This window comes from Anolis sagrei, chromosome 2, assembly GCF_037176765.1.
Source record: "Anolis sagrei isolate rAnoSag1 chromosome 2, rAnoSag1.mat, whole genome shotgun sequence".
NCBI lineage: Eukaryota > Metazoa > Chordata > Lepidosauria > Squamata > Dactyloidae > Anolis > Anolis sagrei.
The window spans coordinates 128,244,757-128,263,172 of NC_090022.1; the positions used below are offsets into that span (position 1 = coordinate 128,244,757).

Genomic DNA, 18,416 nt, shown 5'->3' on the forward strand with positions numbered 1-18,416 from the left:
GCATTGTGACTCTATTATAGGCAAGGTGAATAGCAAAACTGAATGTGCAGAGGAGTATATGCAAGCACACACGTATGCTACAAATCTTTGATCAGATTATTAGAGCAAACATAACAACACATTAAATCATTTCTGTTTTCTTCTGAGTAAATTGAGGTCTAGTAGAGAAGATACTGGAGCTACTTTAACTCCAGGTTATGGTTGACTCTGTAAAAATTGCATTTGAGCTAATTTTTAATTGTAAGGGAGAAGAAATACTTGTCAGCCTTAGGGTGGAATTCAGTTTCAAAGACATTCTCAAGGGCCTCGTTCCAGTGATGAGAGGAGCCAAGGTCAAACCATCGGGAACACCCCTATCTACACACACTAATAATAATAATAATAATATAAATAAATAAATAACGGTATTTTCATTTATAATAAAAAATTAAAAACAGAAGATTTCAGTTTAAAATTGTCATTATCAGTAACTTAGCCTTCATATGGCTGATAGGATAGGAACAGTTCTCCATCTCTGGGACCATTCAGATGCAAAAAGTTGGGAAATCTTCAAAAGGAGTACCATGGAGAAGGAAGCATGGCTACCTGGGCATGCCCAGTTTTCAATCCAGGAGCCCCCAGTGGTGCAGTGGGTTAAACCCTTGTGCTGGCAGGACTGAAGACCGACAGGTCACAGGTTTGAATCCGGGGAGAGTGCATATGAGCTTTCTCTGTCAGCTCCAGCTCCCCATGCGGGGACATGAGAGAAGCCTCCCATAAGGATGGTAAAACATCAAAAACATCTGGGCATCCCCTGGGCTACGTCCTTGCAGATGGCCAATTCTCTCACACCAAAGCAACTTGCAGTTTTTCAAGTCGCTCCTGACATGAAAAAAAAATCCAGAACAATTGGATTTGGTCCATGGGTATGAAGTTCCTTGACTTTGTTATACAGTCTTGAGAAATATCTGCATGGTATGTAGTGTACAAGCTGACTCTCTGAAATAAACTTCAGAAGGCCTCAGCGCTTTCAGGCACGGTTCTCTTTCAGTTTTGAAAGGATGGTTTTCAGTTTTGAGCAAAAAGTAAGGGGTAGCAGATGGAGCCCATATGATCTCTACAGAACCCAGGGAAGCCCTTAGCCTGTAAGAATACACTAGCAACCAAAGAAAGCTCAAGTAGTTGAGCAGTTCCTTTAAAAAAAAGTCAGATGTTGCTTTGTGTTTCATGAAATTTTACTAAGTGCCTGATAAAGTCATCTACTTATAGCACTGTTTCCTCTGTAACCTTCAACAGCAAAGCTGTGGGTGAAAATAGGTTGAGTAGCACCAAGAGGACAAAGAAGCCCAGCCTCTCAGTCCTCATATGACTCAGTTGTTGGGAGACTGTGGGCTGTGCATCCTGCCCAAAGAGTGCAAGATCAGATGTGTTTTATTTTTGATGAACATCCTTAAATTCTCTAAAAGGGGGAGGCGGAGAGAGAGATGAGTTAACTCTACTTAACCTTCCCCGTTCTTAATCATTGGCTTTGATAGAGTGTCAAATTCAGACATGCAATTTTCTTGCTCTTCTTGGACAAAACCTGTTGGCTTTCTCAGGCTCCATCTGCACTGTCATATAATGCAGTTTCAGAATGCAGGTTAACTGCCTTGAACGGGATTATATGAGTCTACGCTGCCATATAATCCAGTTAAATGCAGCTAATCTACATTCTGAAATTACATGGCAGTTTAGATCCAGCTTCAGCTTCTTTCCGAGTGTGATAAGCACATCTGAATGTAGGTATTTGGAAATGTGTTTAGACCAGTTTCTACTTTTTCTCTGGAGAATTTAGGACAAAATTCTAATAATAAGAAACCTAATTCCACCAAGCCCTTCTGTCACTGTCATGGCCTGTGGCCATTCCAGCAGGCTTGTAAAACCAGCCCTGTGACAAGACTACTTATTCCCTTGCCCCTGACCTTTCCTCCGGTTCTTTATTTTCCATGTGTGTTTTGTCTTTTTTAGATTGTAAGTCTAGGGCAGCTCTAACAAATTTTGGAAATTTGAGGATAATGTTGGGGCATTTCATCATACGTGGTCATCTTGTGGAAAGGTCCAGGAATATTGGACTCAAATACATTTGATCCTGGAAGATACTGTTAAGGTTAAACTTAAGATGAAACTGGAGTTTTGTTTGTTGGGAATGCTGGACAATAGTTTGGAAATACAATTTGGGAGAATGCGACAATATATGATAATTGCTGCAAGAATTTTATGTGTTCAGAAATGAAAACAGTTATCCCAGTATAATAAGAATAGGTTCAAATCTGAGGACCGGGTTGATCTCCTGCTGTTAACCACAGCTTCTGCCAATCTAGCAGTTCAAAAACATGCAAATGTGAGTAGATCAATAGGTATTGCTTCTTCAGGAAAGTAATGGCGCTCCATGCAGTTATGCTGGCCCCATGACCTTAGAAGTGTCTATGGAGAATGCCGGCTCATCAGCTTAGAAATAGAGAGGAGCACCAACCCCTAGAGTCAGACACGACTGGACTTAATGTCAAGGGGAAACCTTTACTTTAACCTTTTCACAACAATGACAGGGATCAATTGTGGGATTCATGAATTAGAAGAGTGTTTCCAAAATTAGAAGTGTGATCATATTATTTTGTAAAGGAAGTAGAGCAATAAAAAATAACAACCATCAAATAGAGAGTGGAAAGTTGTAGTTTGGGATTTTAAAAAGAATAGTTGTTTAATAGCAGTTTAGGTATAGTCGTTGTATAGTTTTTATTTTGCTTGTCAAGAGTCCTCTCTTATTCACCTAGTCCAGGTCCCTTCTTGCCTTTGGAGTCGACTAATTCTCTTTAAATAACACTATGTAACAAAATTTGAAAAAAAATGTTACTGCTTTAAAAGTGTTACTTCTGTTTAATTATTCAGTACTTACTTTGAAAATAGCGGTTATACCCCAGAAACTTCAGTTTTGTGGCTACTACAAACTATGTTGAATTGCTTGAGACTCAGTGAGATATTCATTGAAAAACTAAAAGCTTTTCCCATGTTTTTATGATAGAACCAATTAGGAAATGACATTTATAACTGAGGAGCAAAAATCATGTTACATAGTGTAATAATTTTGAAAATCAACAAGTAGTAGTGTGAAAAATGGGCAGTGGAGAGCATGTGTTCAACTTCCCTTGTATACATCATCTCGACCTTCAGGCAGGGATTCAGTGACTGTCCCAGACACATAGCTTTTCTTTTAAGTCCAAGGCATATGAAAAAAGCACAAGGCAGAGTGGACCAAAGCTTTAGTTTTCTGCTGCATAGTGTCGTCTTCAAATGTGCATCTGCAGCAACAGCAAAATAGATCCCCGCTTTTTCTGGTCTCTGTGTGGTCGTAAGCTCTGCAGTATTATGTTAGGGGCAGTGCTGAAGGAAGTGGCGTGAGTCAGCAACCGCTCCGTTTCCTGCATTGCATCAAGAGGTGTCCAGAGCAAGTACTGAGGCTGTTGAGACTGTGACCTGGACTGATTCCAGGCAGAGTTGAGTGAGGTAGCAGGACATGTACACATCAGACTGCAACAAGGCTGAGCTGAAAGAGCCATACCGGTAGTTCCTTTTATTCCCTGCCATATTTCCATAGGATATTTAAACGTGGCCTATTGGGATGCACCTCAGAAAGGTATCTCTGCTTTACCTTTGTGACAGTAATCCAGAGCTTTCCTTTTACTTAATGGTGTCACATGACTTCAGCAGTTTTTCTGCCACTGCGACCAAGATAGCTGTAAATTCTATATTCACTTTGTAGTATAATTAATTGTTTTTATTAAAACATGCTTAAAGTGAGTGTGATTTTTTAAAGCAGTGACATAGGGCCCCAATCTGGAATGGACTCCTGAACTGGATTGGGGCTCTGGATCAATGCCACATTAAAGATCCATTCCTCCAGCTGCTCTCTGTCTGTGCTGTATTTACCACTGTTGGGGGACGATTTTCACCAGGGAGTTGTGCCACATTCAAGGGCCTGCACAGGGTTTATTTCCTTCCAAATAAGAGCACAGGTGGAGGATAACATATTAGAGTCTCTCATCAGTCCCTTTGGGATATGGAAAGGCACTTCAGAGAGGAAATGAGCCTGTGTTTTTTTTCCTGACACTGTAGGAGGACATCTCATACGTGTCTATTTAATTAAAAAGTATATGTGGTAGTTCCCATCCTTCTATTTTGTCACCATCCCCACCACTATCAAAGCCCATTTGCTAGTAGAATATTTTGAATGATGCATGGTCTTCCTCAAGATCCCAAATCTAGGTGTATTTTTACTTGGGCAAGAGGTGCAGCTACATCTGGGATGCAGATGAGGAATTGGTATTTTATGTAGGCCCATGCTTTGTCTTTTTCTACTGAATAGTCCTTAACAGTGGCCTTTTAAAAAGCCATACAATTTTAAATGTGAACCCATCTTTTTACAATGTTGTTTGGGGGTTGTTATTCTATTGTGAGATTACCCATCAAGAATCAATGTATTGAACTAAACTTTATCCTTGCTCAAAACTGAGCTAGGAGCTTCTATGTTGGAAATTGAAAACTTACAGGGGAAGTTCCTAATGACTTAGTTACAAAGAAGAAGAAGAAGTCATTCTGTACTGCTTCTGCAGAATTGGATTAATGTATATATGTGACTAAGCATCAAGCTATTTTTTGTTTAAAATGTACCCTAAAAACCTGTGTTATCTTATCAATGGGCTTCTGTAGGAGTTGAATTAGGGTGCTTCCAGACATTACAAAAATACGGGTTTAAATGGGAATTAAAAAATGCCAGAACCTGACTGCAGATTCCCACACAGACCTGTTAGTCCTGGTACTGTTTCCCCTGCCTTCTTCACGGCCATCCTCTGTATCAGAACAAGATGGAGAGGGACAGAAGGGTTTTTTAAAAAAATTACTCCATTATGCGCTGGACCGTACATGCAATTATGTGCCCGTGCAAATATCTTAATATAAATATAAGCAGATTTGTATGTGTGTATATGAGGTTTATCACATAACAAAACCCCTTCTGTCAGATTTCTCCCTTCCTCCAATTGTTTTTTCAAGCTCTGTTTAACATTTCAAAGTTTGAAATAAAGAGTTTTAGAGGGTTCTAATTGCTCTCAGTTCATGCTTCCTTTATAGCAGCTGTGTATCCATTTCACAGCTCAATGCACTGATCAGCTGTTTCGGGCTTTTTAAAAGTGGACATGTGAAACAGGGAAGACAGAAAGAAAGTACGTGTTTTTCGCAAGTGCAGGGATATACAGTAATGCGAATATCTGCATTTGCCGGCCAGTATTGGTATAAAAGAGGGCCTTTCTAACCTGTATTTTTAGTCTGTTGCAATGAATCGGTGCTGATTTACATGTAGTCTCATGTAGCCACCCCCTTTTAACCCAGTAAATGCCGTGTTTAAGGTGCTGTGTAGAAGGGCCCTTAGTGGCAGTCTGTTAAGACAAGGCAACAGCCTCAAAGATTGTTAGGCATGGTCAGCTACAGAAGTAAGTGACCAAAAAGGTATCTTGTTTTGCAATACCTTTGTTCTCAGAATGTTTTTCATCTTTTACTAAGTGCCTTTATCTGAATGCTCAAGCAAGTTACAAAGTACTGGTAGCCATTTCATCTGCATAAATTACAATATGACACATCAAGGGGGTTGCATTTCTAAATTTACCATTTAAATAGGAAACCGTGGATTGAACCCTATTAAAATTAATGATTGCCAATGGAACTTACCATGGAGACACCCTAGAGCAATGGTTCTCAACCTGTGGGTCCCCAGGTGTGTTGGCCTACAACTTCCAGAGAACATAGCCAGTTCCCCAGCTGTTAGGATTTCTGGGAGTTGAAGGCAAAAACATCTGGGGATCCACAGGTTGAGAACCACTGCCCTAGAGGATCTAGAAAATTCCTAGAGAGGGCATATTTTGTTGGCGGCAGACAAAACCCCAAGAAGTGGTCCTGCAGATATATGTCGTTTTGTAGTTCCATTACTTGCAGGATATTAAATATCAGCCTTTGCTTATACTGTAACTATGCTCCTGTTCTTACTTTATCTGGCCAGTATTGTAAGGATCTCACTTTCACATATTGTTGGCATTTTTCTTACCATCATCATCAGCACCATCACCACAACTTTTGTTTCTACCCCACACTTTCCTCAAAACCAGCACTCAAGGCAGCTTACAAATGAAAACAAATACAGCATAGCTACAATCTTAAAAAACAACAACAATGTGAAACAAAACTATTAACCACACTAAAAACAATTGAAAAGATGCAATTAAAATGTTAAAAGCAATGCAACAGCAGTACGGTTCAAACAGTACAATGCCCTCTTAAAAGCCCTTCTTTTTGAAACCTTTAATTTTCAAACACCTGCCAGAATAGAAGAGGATTTACCTGCCAACAAAAGGACTGCCAGGAGGGGCCCATTTTAGGAAGGTGAGGGGGGGGGGGGTCAAAAGAAGAGGCTCACTTCAGGATCTCAGGACCTGGACAGGCTCATACGGAAGATACAGTCTGCCAGCTGGCCTGAGTCTAAGGCACCCATCTTCTAGTACTCCTTTTCTCCTGTCTTATAACTAGTAAAGAGAAAAATACATTTCTTCTTCTAACACATTATTCTTTGCTCATTCTCTCTGAATCCAATCCAGTAGAGTACACATCGGCTCACATATCACACACACACCATTTCAGCACTTCTTAACTATCTTGCACTCCTGATCTTCTTCTGGCAAAAAGGTTCTTTGCTTCTCCGGAAATCACTCACACATATACTTGTTTAATACCCCAAATTTTTCAGAACAAAGTTTTTTTTGTTTGCTTGCATGTTTAGTAGTTTTGGCAATAGCCCGCCCCTCTTGTACAGTCTAATGCAATTAAATCTGACACACGTGTTCTGTAAAACCTAGGTTCTGCAATGTAAGTGTTATAAATGGCAGCTTCATCATCATGTCCCAACTATCTGTTACTCTTTTGTGTTACTTCCAGCTGAATGAAGTTCTGGTGGACTCAACAGTTGTACAGTATATTATTATGTTTCGATTGGTCCAAATAAAAGTATTTCCCTTCTGTAATGTTTAGATTTGGTTTCCCCTTTCAAATTCACTCTGGAGGTTGAAGGGATGGCGTTTGGAAAGTCAGCAGGGGGCACATAGGCCCCGTGGTTGCTCCCTTCAGTTAGCCTGGGTTCCGGTATTGCCAGCAAATGCAGGAACTCTGTAAGGAAGTGGTTTGTTTGCACACAGGCCAAAAGAACGGTTTGAATCTACAGGCAGGAAATGAGGGTGTAGCCGGCACGCAGTTGGGAGCAGAAGGGACTGGCGATCGCTGCTGAGCCTCTCCACGGGCCAGGATGTCTTTCTCGGAGCCTGATACAAATTCTGAGCATGAGTTGGAGGTACTGCCTTTTGGAAGGGATTCATAGCAGAGGGCTGTGCTATTAACTGCCCCTCCCTCCCTCTTGAACAGTTGGTGGGGGGGGGGGCAATGTGCAGAAAACAATCTTATGATACATCATAAATCAATACGGCTGTAAAGTGGGCCTGAATCCTAGTCTAAATGGATAATTATATTTGGAGGAATATGTGTGAAATCTGGATGCTTGCATTTAATTCCATTTGTGGTTTTAGAATTGGGTTGCCTTATCAACATGTTGCAACTTACCCTTATGTGCAGTTGTCTGTATACATAGGAGATGCCTGTTCACAATCCCCTGGGCATTGTAGAGAGCAATCAGGAAAAAAAACTACAAGGCATATGCAACAGTAAACAAAGGTAGGCAGCTGTTTTTCCCTACAAGGCATAAGCATGGTAATGATAATGGTAATGGACAGTTTGTTGGACTACACACACACATATAAACACACACGTTTTTCAGTTCCAGCATGGAAAAATGAAGATTGTTGTTGTTGTTGTTACATTGATGGTCTTATTATTTGTTGCTTTTGTGTGCCTTCAAGTTGTTTCTGACATATGGTGACACTAAGGCAAACCTATCAGGGCATTTTCTTGGTGAGATTTGTTCAGCAGAGAGGGAGATGCCATTGCCTTCTCCTTAGGCCAGTGGTTCTCAACTTGTGGGTCTCCAGATGTTTTGGCCTTCAACTCCCAGAAATCCTAACAGCTGATAAACTGGCTAGGATTTCTGGGAGTTGTAGGCCAAAATACCTGGGGACCCACAGGTTGAGAACCACTGCCTTAGGCAGAGAAAGTGTGACTTGGTCATCCAGTAATATTGGACTAGAACCATCAGTCCAATATGCAGACTTCAACCATATTGACTGTCCTGGATTAATTAGACTTTGAAGGCTTACATTTTTTTATTGGTATGTGCTTACATGTATGTCTATTTTAATTGTTGCAAGCTCCCTAAGTTCCAGTAGTGGGATGGGTGAGAAACAAGATATAAATAAACTAACATAATTAATATTTCTCCATTTGCTACTCTCCCCTTTAATTATGTGCCATCCTCCCCTTTAATTAATAGAGTCCACCAAGTGGCATGATGCTGGCAAGACATTCAGCAGAAGCATGGGTAACCACACAGCCCATGGAAGAGGCCTCTGCAGTGGTTGCATGTTGCCCATACAGTATGTAATGCACAAGAAGGAGCACTTCTGGAACATATGTGGGCAACATGCTGTCTGGATCTGCAAAAACAGTGCCTCTCTGTAAATGCTGGAAGCATCAGCAGTGTGAACAGTAGATGATGTGTCTGTGGAGGAAGGGATGTCATGTCATATGAGTTGGGGAAAGGAGACACTGCGTTACTGACTATGAGGCATTTGAGACCCCAAACAAGAGAGCACCCTAGGGCACAGGCCTGTCATCTTGCTTAAGTTACGCCTGTGAAGCGTATGGTGGTATATATGCCGCAGTCATAATTTTCAAAGGACTCTTTTGAAATCCTTAATTTTGTTTGTCCTTGCAGGAACTCTGTTCGTAGTTGCTATTAATACACACTTTACAACTGAAGCCCCTGCATTGGGTTCAGCTTGGGACAAAGACCTACTCAAGTCTCAACAAGGATCTGATAGGTTTAGGCTGTGGCCTTCGTTATATATATTGAAAGCACACTGGGCTGTAAATGAAATATAGCACCGCCTCACTATTATTGCCCAAAGATCTTGGCCACATTCAGACATAGCATCACATCCACTGTGGCAGGAAACAATTTCAGCAAATCTCAGGCTCACATATCCTGGTCTTTTTCTGATATGGTTGTGAGTAGGAGAACCAAAGCTCTTACACCTGGTTTAAATCAACTACATCACAAACTGTGCTTAATGCTAACTACGGTATAAGTTGACTTCTTTAAACAGCGATAGTTCATTCCCACATTCCTGGTATATCAACACATTTCTGGATTAATGTCTTTCTCTGCCCACTCCATCTTTTCCAAAAGGCATATCCATGCAATGGCTGGCAGTCTAAAAGCATTAAATAGTATTCAGCATTTGTATAGTGCCTTATAGTGTTGACATTGTTTTTAAAATATTATGAATTATTCTTATAATGTCTGTACAAGATAGGTAAATATTATTTTATCGAAACTCACATTGGTGGCTGAGATAATAATGGTTTGTCTAAGTCTACCAAGTGGGCCAGGCTGACTGATTTTAAATAAACATAATTCATATATTTTATGTAAATTGTCAAAGGGGGGAACTGTTTAAAACAGTGTCATTAAAACACTAATTTTAAACACTTCACCGTTTTGCAATGAATATAGGAAGTACTCAGCAAAAATGTTTGATCTCAAGTGTGTGGCTCAGCTCTTGGTGAATTAGACATGTGCTCAGCCATCCTTCCTGTGCAGAAGATGTGGAAGTGGGGATGGGTGTGGGAGGAATTATCCAGTTCCCTAAGGGTGGCAGGGGGAGGGAGAGAGGTTGTGGGATGCTTGGTAACTTTGTGGCCTAGGCACAAAGAGAACTCCCCATTTGTCCAAAATGTTGGCGCCATGCTTGGTTTGGGGTAAGAAAGAAGGATTCAGAAACAGATACAACATCATATTTCAGATGAACAGATCTTTTTGCCAGCTTATTCCACTGACCTTCCTTCACATCCAAACACAGAAATCAGAAACTATATTGCATGGATTATCCTGATTTTGGTGTTAAATAATATATCTTTGCATCTGAGATTTTAGTCAGATTCTGTCATAACTGCTATTCTAAGTTCTAGTCTTCGTGTGATTGCTTGACTACAGTTTCCATTCCAATTAATGATTGAGCCAAGGTATTAAAAATACTTAACACTTTCAGTGTTTTCATCACCCACTTCAAAGTTATTTAAATAATCTTTGGCCATTCTTTTAATGTTTTCTCTTAATATTCAGCTGCAAATCTGCTTTTGCACTTTCATCCTTAACTTTCATCATTAGTCATCCCAAGGGTCCTTCCACACAGCCCTCTATACACAGTCCTATATCCCAGAATATCAAGGCGGAAAATCCCACAATGTCTGCTTTGAACTGTGTTATCTTAGTTCTAGTTAAAAGCAGATAATGTGGGATTTTATTCAGCTATGTGGAAGGGGCCCAAGTCTTTGCCATTTTCAGCTAGCAATATGTTATAATCTACATATCTTAAATTCTGGGTGATGGTCTTCCAATTTTCACACTTCCTTCCTCTGGTAGTTCCACTTTTCAAATATATTCTACATATAAATGAAATAGACAGTATGCTAAAATGCAGTTTTAGTTTGATCCCCCTGCCAATTGAAAGACATTGTTTCTCTGTTTTTTCCCCTCTCTTGATAGTGAGAAAGCACAGGTTCATCATAAGGACCATCAGATGCTGTTGCATTGCCTCTTTTTAAAGAGTGGTCCACAAATGTTCATGATCTACACAGTCATTTGGAGATTGTTTGGTGTATTAGTGAGTGTATTTTTGCAGTAACATCTCTAGTGCCTCTTTCTTTTCTGAATGCAGCTTGGACACCTGGCATTTCTAATGACAAATAGGTTAAAAGTCTTTGTTTTATTCTTGAACATTTGTTTGCAAAGGGGATTGCCCAGTAGTTACTACATTCCTTGAGGATGAATGTTCCCTGTTTGTAGGCCATTGTTTTGTTTTCTATATTTGTTAGCATATTTTTGTTAGAATTTGAATGTAGTTTGTTTCTATAGCTTGAAACAGCTCTATTACCGTCTGTTCCTGGTTTTTTATATTCTGTTCATGTGAATGGCTACAAGCGTGCACAACCCCCAGAAACAAAAATGGATAGTAGCTATGCTAAATGGTTTTTCTTATGCTATTTCAGTGATAGTCCAAAACATTCATTATCTGAGACATGAACCAATAGCACAACTGTGGGTATAAAACAGAATTGGAGGTCACCTGTATTAGTTTGATGATCATTTCCTGGACTTTAGTGCTTATGATTGTTAACTGTTCATAGGTCTAGGAAGTATTTCCATGAGGCTTTTTTATTGTGAAAAACCCCCCCACAAATCTTTAAAATAACAGCAACATCAGTATTCACCCCGCCTCTAGTATTTATTATGCTTATTCCAATTCATTCATTCTCATCCTGTGGTCTGTGGACCACCAGGGGTCCAAGAACTAAAATATGGTCTGCAACCTCACCGCTACTACACTGTTGCAATGAGAGTGACTGGTCTTGCAAAACCCTGTTATAGTGCCGAGGCAATGGAGATGTTGGGAGGGGAGAGGCTGACTACCCAATGAAAGGTACGATAACACATCTCCTGACTGCTACTTCTCCTCCTCCCTCCCCACCTGGAAGTGGGAGCATCTTGGTGTCTTTGTTTTTAGGCCTGTTCCTGGGGTTATTTGGGATGCTGGTTTAGAAAATTGCATTGGATAGACCACATCAGCTCTAGATAATTAAATATGGTTTTCTGTGGATGAGAAGATGGTGTCTATTGGATGGCATATGTTTTGGCATATGTTCATAGTTTTCCCCCTTTGATTTTTTATTGCATAGAAAATCTTATTTTGACATGATGCATCATTTGGATATAATGCTAAATTACGTATCGTTCAGAGTTAAATGTATAAACTTTAGGTTTGTATACTTATTCTATCCCTTTGTTCCTTTTAGAGGTGCAAGATTGGAAGATTTTGTTTTTATTTTCAAATGATAGCAATGTTATATCTGAAATATAAAATGGTGGTAAATCATAATTATGGTGTATTTCTGCTCTCATCTATAATCACCTTTTTATCATGTTTCATTTGTAGAGTGATCCAGGGAACTGGTCAGTGCTGGAGCAGTTGGGTTTGGACCAGAGCTCAGATTTCTCAGACATCAGTGTACAGCAGAAGTTGGATGAAGAAAAGGATAAAATCAAGCGTGAGATCCGCAAAGAACTGAAGATAAAGGAGGGAGCAGAGAACTTGCGCAAAGCTACCACGGACCGTAAGAACCTCTCCAATGTGGAGAATTTGCTCAAGAGCTCCAACCGCAAGCTGGAAACACTGCATCACCAACTGCAGGATCTCAACGCACATATTGTTGTCAAAGACCCTGAAGAGCTAGCGGGTGAGTCTGTGTAATGGCAGAGGGGTGCAATGGTGTCAGTGATCAAGTAAAATTGGGTATCAAATAGCAAGCAAAGACTCATGGAAAGGTTAAGCAGGAAGTGGAGGCAAAGTGCACATATTAATTGTCCACTGTTGTTGGTTTATAAACTATGGCATAATGATGATTCTAGTCAAGTCAACTTTCTTTATACCCCATCCCATCTCCCTTTGGAGACTCAGGCAGCTTATTAACTAAGTTTGGACTATGTATTATTGAAGGCTTTCATGGCCGGAATCACTGGGTTGTTGTAGGTTTTTCAGGCTCTATGGCGATGTTCTAGAACTTGGCCATACAACCCGAAAAACCTACAACAACCCATTAAGTTTGGACTGTTTGGTAGCAGGCACTCGGAAGAAAATCGTTTGTTTAGCAAATGTGCACACAAATAAATGAAGGAAGTCACCTATATGAAATAGATTGGTGACATCTGTCTGCCTTACAGAGGGCTTTTGTAGTATATAGAAAGACAATCTGTTTTGGGTATAAAGACAGCCTTGTTGTGGGCTGTTTCTTTTCTAAACTTGTAAATGCATTTATTGTTTAAAATAGTCCTGCACTAATAAGGGTGCTACTTGGAATACATGTCCCTAGAGAAAGACGGGATATAAATATAGTAAATAAATAAATAAATATAAATAAAACATTCTGGAATCCTGACCGATTCCTTAGCCTTTGAGGGTGGGCAATCTTAATAGATCCGCCACCCTAGAGGGACAGACAGTTGCTGTGGTGCTAATTCTGATCAGAAAATCATCTTTCCATAACAACTTATTCACTACCATTTACTGATCTATAATTTCTCCTTTCATTATGCAGGAATCATTTGAATGTGCCAATTCTTTTATTTTAATTTTTATAATTTTCTTGACTAAGATTGCTAGCCCCTTATTTACTAACATAAAATTGTAATCCTTCCAGTTCTTCCCCATGCCACTTACAAGCTGCACTGTACTTAACGTTTTTTGTGGGAGACACATACATTGGAAATGTTTCATTCTAGTAATCTACTTAGTACCAGTTAGCTTCAGCTGTGGCATTGGAGTACCAAAATCATACAGCCCTTTCCAAACTTGGATACCTAGAGTTGCTAACAGTTCATGCCAACATAGACATAGCTGAGAGGTGTGTGAGAAAGCTCTATTTTGCTGCTAGACATTGTTTGTTTAAATGCTGTTTAAACAGCCACACACCCTAATCTCTTGAGACCTTCGTATGTTAGTTGAAACCTTATACTTGGGAAGAACTGCAGAGTTTGCTTGTGTGCTCCTCCCTTTCTCTTTCCAGTCCCTATTTCCTTATGAGTGTTTCTCAGCCAGTCTCTCATTGTGGACATAGGTACTGGAAGAGGAGAGACTTTGGCATCTGGCCGACTCTGGTGGATGTTTAACCAGCAGGACAAGCAGTAGCAGGAAAATCAGGCCTCCGTCCACCTACTTTATCAAGCAAAGACAAAGCCACAATGAATCCTATGGAATACAAACAGATCTGCCCTTTTCTCTCCCTCCTTCCTGGCTTCACCTCCTGGCTCTGCACCTTGGGTTCATCCTTTGAGCTTCAAGCACTACTTTCCAATGCACGCATACTTGTTCTGCTCAATAGGGAGCAGAACAAGTAATATGTGTCATAACCTTTCTGTGTCATATGCAGAGAGGAGCAGCCTATGTATCTGAAAAAGGAGGAAGTGGAGGCTTTTCTGCCTTGCCTCCATATTAAAGTACAAGGCACTAGAAGGGGGAGGAGAGAAAGCCTGTGCAGTAAACAGACGAGAAAAAGTGTGGGTCACGGGTGTGGCTATTTCCTCTCCACTAGAAAAAAAATTAAGAAGTAGATTCATATCCAAGCTCAAGCAGAGGCAAGAAATGATTCATTCTACTTTTCAGTGTTGTCTTTTGTAGATAACATAAAACCATCCAGCCTGGCCATCACTGATAAGAGTTTGGGATGGGCACATATCTGAGCCTATCCCTATTGAACTCAGCGACTGTGGCGTTTTCATTGTTGATGATATTACAAGTACTCTTTCTAAGCAAGCATTTTGGAAATCGAGGATCTACTTAGTGGTGTATTGGCTTAAAAGATCTGAGCTGCTCCTTTTCTTTAAGAGTTCATTCCAGCTGGCTTGCTTTATACTACATTACACAGAAATGAATGCCAAGCCTTTCTGGCAATTGTTCTCAGGAACAGGCTCTCAATCCTATATAGATGAATCTTTGTCTCTGGGTAAAAAAATTAAGGAGAACACTAATGGAGAGTGTTATGACCTTACCATTGTCATTCCACCCAATCTAATCTATTGTCCAGAATTTAAAGAGACAGAGTTTGAGCATTGCCTCTTTCTCATTATAAGCCTGTAGTCTGTGCCTATCTTTCAGCAGTAGTCATCAGTCCTAAAAATAGCATTCCAAGGAGCAGAGAGGATGTTATTTACTCAGCTGAATGGAATATGCCTCTGTCATAGGTCACACTCCATCAAGGTTGTGGAAGTAGGTGGTTTTTGCATCCAGAAAGATGCAAATGCCAGTTAACAGAACTCAGCTGGTTTCCATTGACAGTGCTGTTGGATAGAGACGATAACAAGAGAACCCTCTTGTTGGGCCTGACAATCACCCTTTGTTTAACCTTTCACATTAAAGGAAAATACTGCATTCTGGTTGGTCATAGAGAGGTACAAACTCTCCTTTGGTTTCATAGAAATCTTGTGGTAATTTCTTTACAATTACTAAACCGGCTTCTATGTTATAATGACATACAGCTGGTCTATGACAGAATTGTTTTCGAGGTTTTCTGTGTGTGGTTAAAAGTGTTATATTGGTTTATATATTATTTGCTTAAAGCAGAACACCCTGTCTTCACAGTTCAAAAGGTTTCCAAGGAGTTTATATGACTCAAAATGACAATAGAATTTGAAACATCTTTAACTATATCCATAATATATCCATACCCATAGTGCACTCTCTCTCTGTGTATGTGTGTGTGTGTGTATTCATAAATAGCAGGCATATCTATACAAGAGATATTAGCAGTAAAAAAAATTGGAGCCGCGGTGGCACAATAGGTTAAATCCTTGTGTGGGCTGAACTGCTGACCTGAAGGTCAGGGGTTTGAATCTGTGACACAGGGTGAGCTCCTGTCTGTCAGCTCCAGCTTCCCATGCAGGGAAATGAGAGAAGCCTTCCACAGGGTGGTAAAACATCTGGGCTTCCCCTGGACAACATCTCTGCAGACAGCCAGTTCTCTCACACCATAAGTGACTCGTAGTTTCTAAAATTGCTTCTGACATGATAAAAAGAAGAAGAAAACAGCAGCACCACACTGAAAGTCAAAGCACACTAAAATAAAAAACAGTTTATTAAATTGGACACCATGTGAGCAGCCTGTGGTACTGGAGATGAGCTTTTGACTGTAATGTTAAGTTTGCTGAAGTTCATTTTGGGAGCAGATGGCCCTTTAGCTGTTGAATACCAAGCTGTGCCGTGCCTTGAAGTGTGGCATTTGGTCATCCATCAGAAGCCAGTAAAGTGATTTCAAAACTGGTTAAATGGGCCGAAATCCAATTTATTAACTGCTTTGCCTTACTCAGTGCTGAAGTTTGGAAACCTCTAATGTTGTGGTGTCAAACTTGTGGCCTCCAGGTGTTTTGGACTTCAGCTCCCAGAATTCCTGGCCATTAGACAAGCTGGATAGGGCTTCTGGGAACTGGAGGCTCAAACAGCTGGAGGGCCTCTAACATGAGAAAACAATGGCTTTAAGAGTGATATCACATTAAGTATTTTAAAGTGCTGGCTTGTGCTTTCAATCATGTGGTTGCCTCCTACACAATTCTGGGGCTTGACATTTCATGCAGGACCTTTGCAATTCTTAGCCAAAGGTCCTCTGCTTCCCTAAACTACAAGACCCAGAATCCTGTAGGAGGCAGCCACACGATTCAAAGTGGGAGCACCTACTTTAAAACACTAATGAAGTTCTAAATGTGCTTAGCAGTTTAATTTTACTCCTCCACCACCACAACCACCATGCATACACCCAGTATAAGCAAGTGATGATGGTCTAGATTTCTAGGGTGCATCTATTGTTAGAATCAATGTAGTTTAACCTCTTTTTAACTTACAAAGCTCAGTGCGCCAACACTATTTGTTAGAAAAGTCTAAAGACACCCATTCCTTACTTGTTAAGCAGAGATTGATGCTGTTTTAATATTTCTATCCTGTTATTGACCTCTTTACTGTTGACTATTTTTCCCAGATCCTCCACAGTCACCAGGCAGCCTGAGCCGGACAACAGCTACCCAAAACCGCATAGCTGGTCTGGAAAAGCAGCTAAATATTGAGGTGAAGGTGAAGCAGGGAGCTGAGAACATGATCCAGATGTATGCTAATGGCACTGCCAAGGTGTGTGTGTTACATTTGTCCTTCCCCATATACTATGCAGTCCTGGCTCATCCCTTCATCTTCTCAAGATGGGCCCTCTGAAATTTGTACTATAGCTTGTTAACTCTTCAGCCATGAGTGGGCATGCATACAAACATTCCTGAAGCTAAATCACAATATTGGTCCATCTCTCTGAGTGCCTGTGTGTTGTGATGGGTAGCAGCTCTTCATGGTCTTGCCCCATCCTCCTACTGGAATTGCTAGCACCAATGACTTGGTGGCTTGCTTTAGTAGCCCTTTGCTTCTAAAAAAGCAGGAATGGCAGACAGATTGAATATTTAATAACTTACAAAATACAATATACTCCCAGACATCTTATATGCCAGAAAATACGGTAGTTATCCATTTCTTGTGAACTCTTCCTTGGGGCTAAGAAATCAAATGGGGTCTGAAGTGATTGCAGAAAGGCATTTCTGTGTTTGTGAACTTTGAGAGATGCTTTTTTATCATTTTACTTTTTTGTTATCGTTACTGATATGAAACTGAACTGGAATATTTCAGGATTTCAGAACTCCTGTCAGATAGGTGCCTTTTTAAAAATGTAATTTTGCTTGAAGAATCAAGTTATCCTTTTAACTAAACTCTATATCCCGCAGACTCCGCTGATCTCCCAGATAATAAGGTGTGCTTTCAACTCAGAAAAGTAGGGTGTGGGTCCCGTCCCCCCCCCCCCCACCTAAGCTTTGAAGAGAACAGGGTGCAGCTTTTGTCAAATTACAGAGAAACACATTGGGAGGCAGATGGGCCGATTCTTCCCTCAGATCTGAGGATGGGGAAATGGCTGATTCTTTTCTGCTGATCCTGCTAATCCTACCCCACCTGGTCTGCTCTCTAGGATCGGAAGCTGCTACAGACAGCCCAGCAGATGCTACAGGACAGCAAGACCAAGATCAATATAATCCGCATGCAGATCCGCAAAGCTATGCAGGCTGACGAGGTGCAGCTGAATATGGAGGATGGACAAGGTGAAAAGGAGGAGGAAGAAGCCAGTCCCTGTTCGCCTTTTTGGCACAGACAAAGGGATCTTTAAAAGTTAAAAGTAGGGCCTTTGTGGTACATTGCAGTGGCCCCACCTTTAACCTTTAAAGATCTCCTTTTCTTACAGCAGTGTTTCTCAACCTGGGTGTTGGGACCCCTGGGGGGTCGCAAGGAGGATGTCAGAAAGGTTGCCAAAGACCATCAGAAAACACTATTTTTTGTTGGTCATGGGGGTTCTGTGTGGGAATTTTGGCCCAATTCTATCATTGGTGGGGTTCAGAATGCTCTTTGATTGTACGTGAACTATAAATCCCAGCAGCTACAACTACCAAATGTCAAGATCTATTTTCCCCAAGTTCCACCAGTGTTCATATTTGGGCATATTAAGTATTTGTGCCAAGCTTGGTCCAGAAGCGTCATGGTGTTGAGTCCACAGTGCTCTCTGGATATAGG

General features: G+C 40.7%; 1 protein-coding gene across 2 annotated transcripts in view; it reads left to right on the forward strand.

Moving 5' to 3' along the window:
- The window catches only part of PKN1 (protein kinase N1), a 90,679-nt gene that overhangs the window by 49,509 nt on the left and 22,754 nt on the right, over positions 1-18,416 (forward strand). Inside the window, exons 1-4 of one of the 2 annotated variants that reach the window (XM_060764390.2) lie at positions 7,298-7,402; positions 12,216-12,516; positions 16,801-16,946; positions 17,821-17,950. In XM_060764390.2, coding sequence (XP_060620373.2) covers positions 7,358-7,402; positions 12,216-12,516; positions 16,801-16,946; positions 17,821-17,950 — 622 coding nt within the window. In that variant the 5' untranslated portion in view covers positions 7,298-7,357. Of the gene's footprint in view, positions 1-7,297; positions 7,403-12,215; positions 12,517-16,800; positions 16,947-17,820; positions 17,951-18,416 lie in introns of those variants that run through there. The other variant, XM_060764391.2, reaches the window with a different exon arrangement.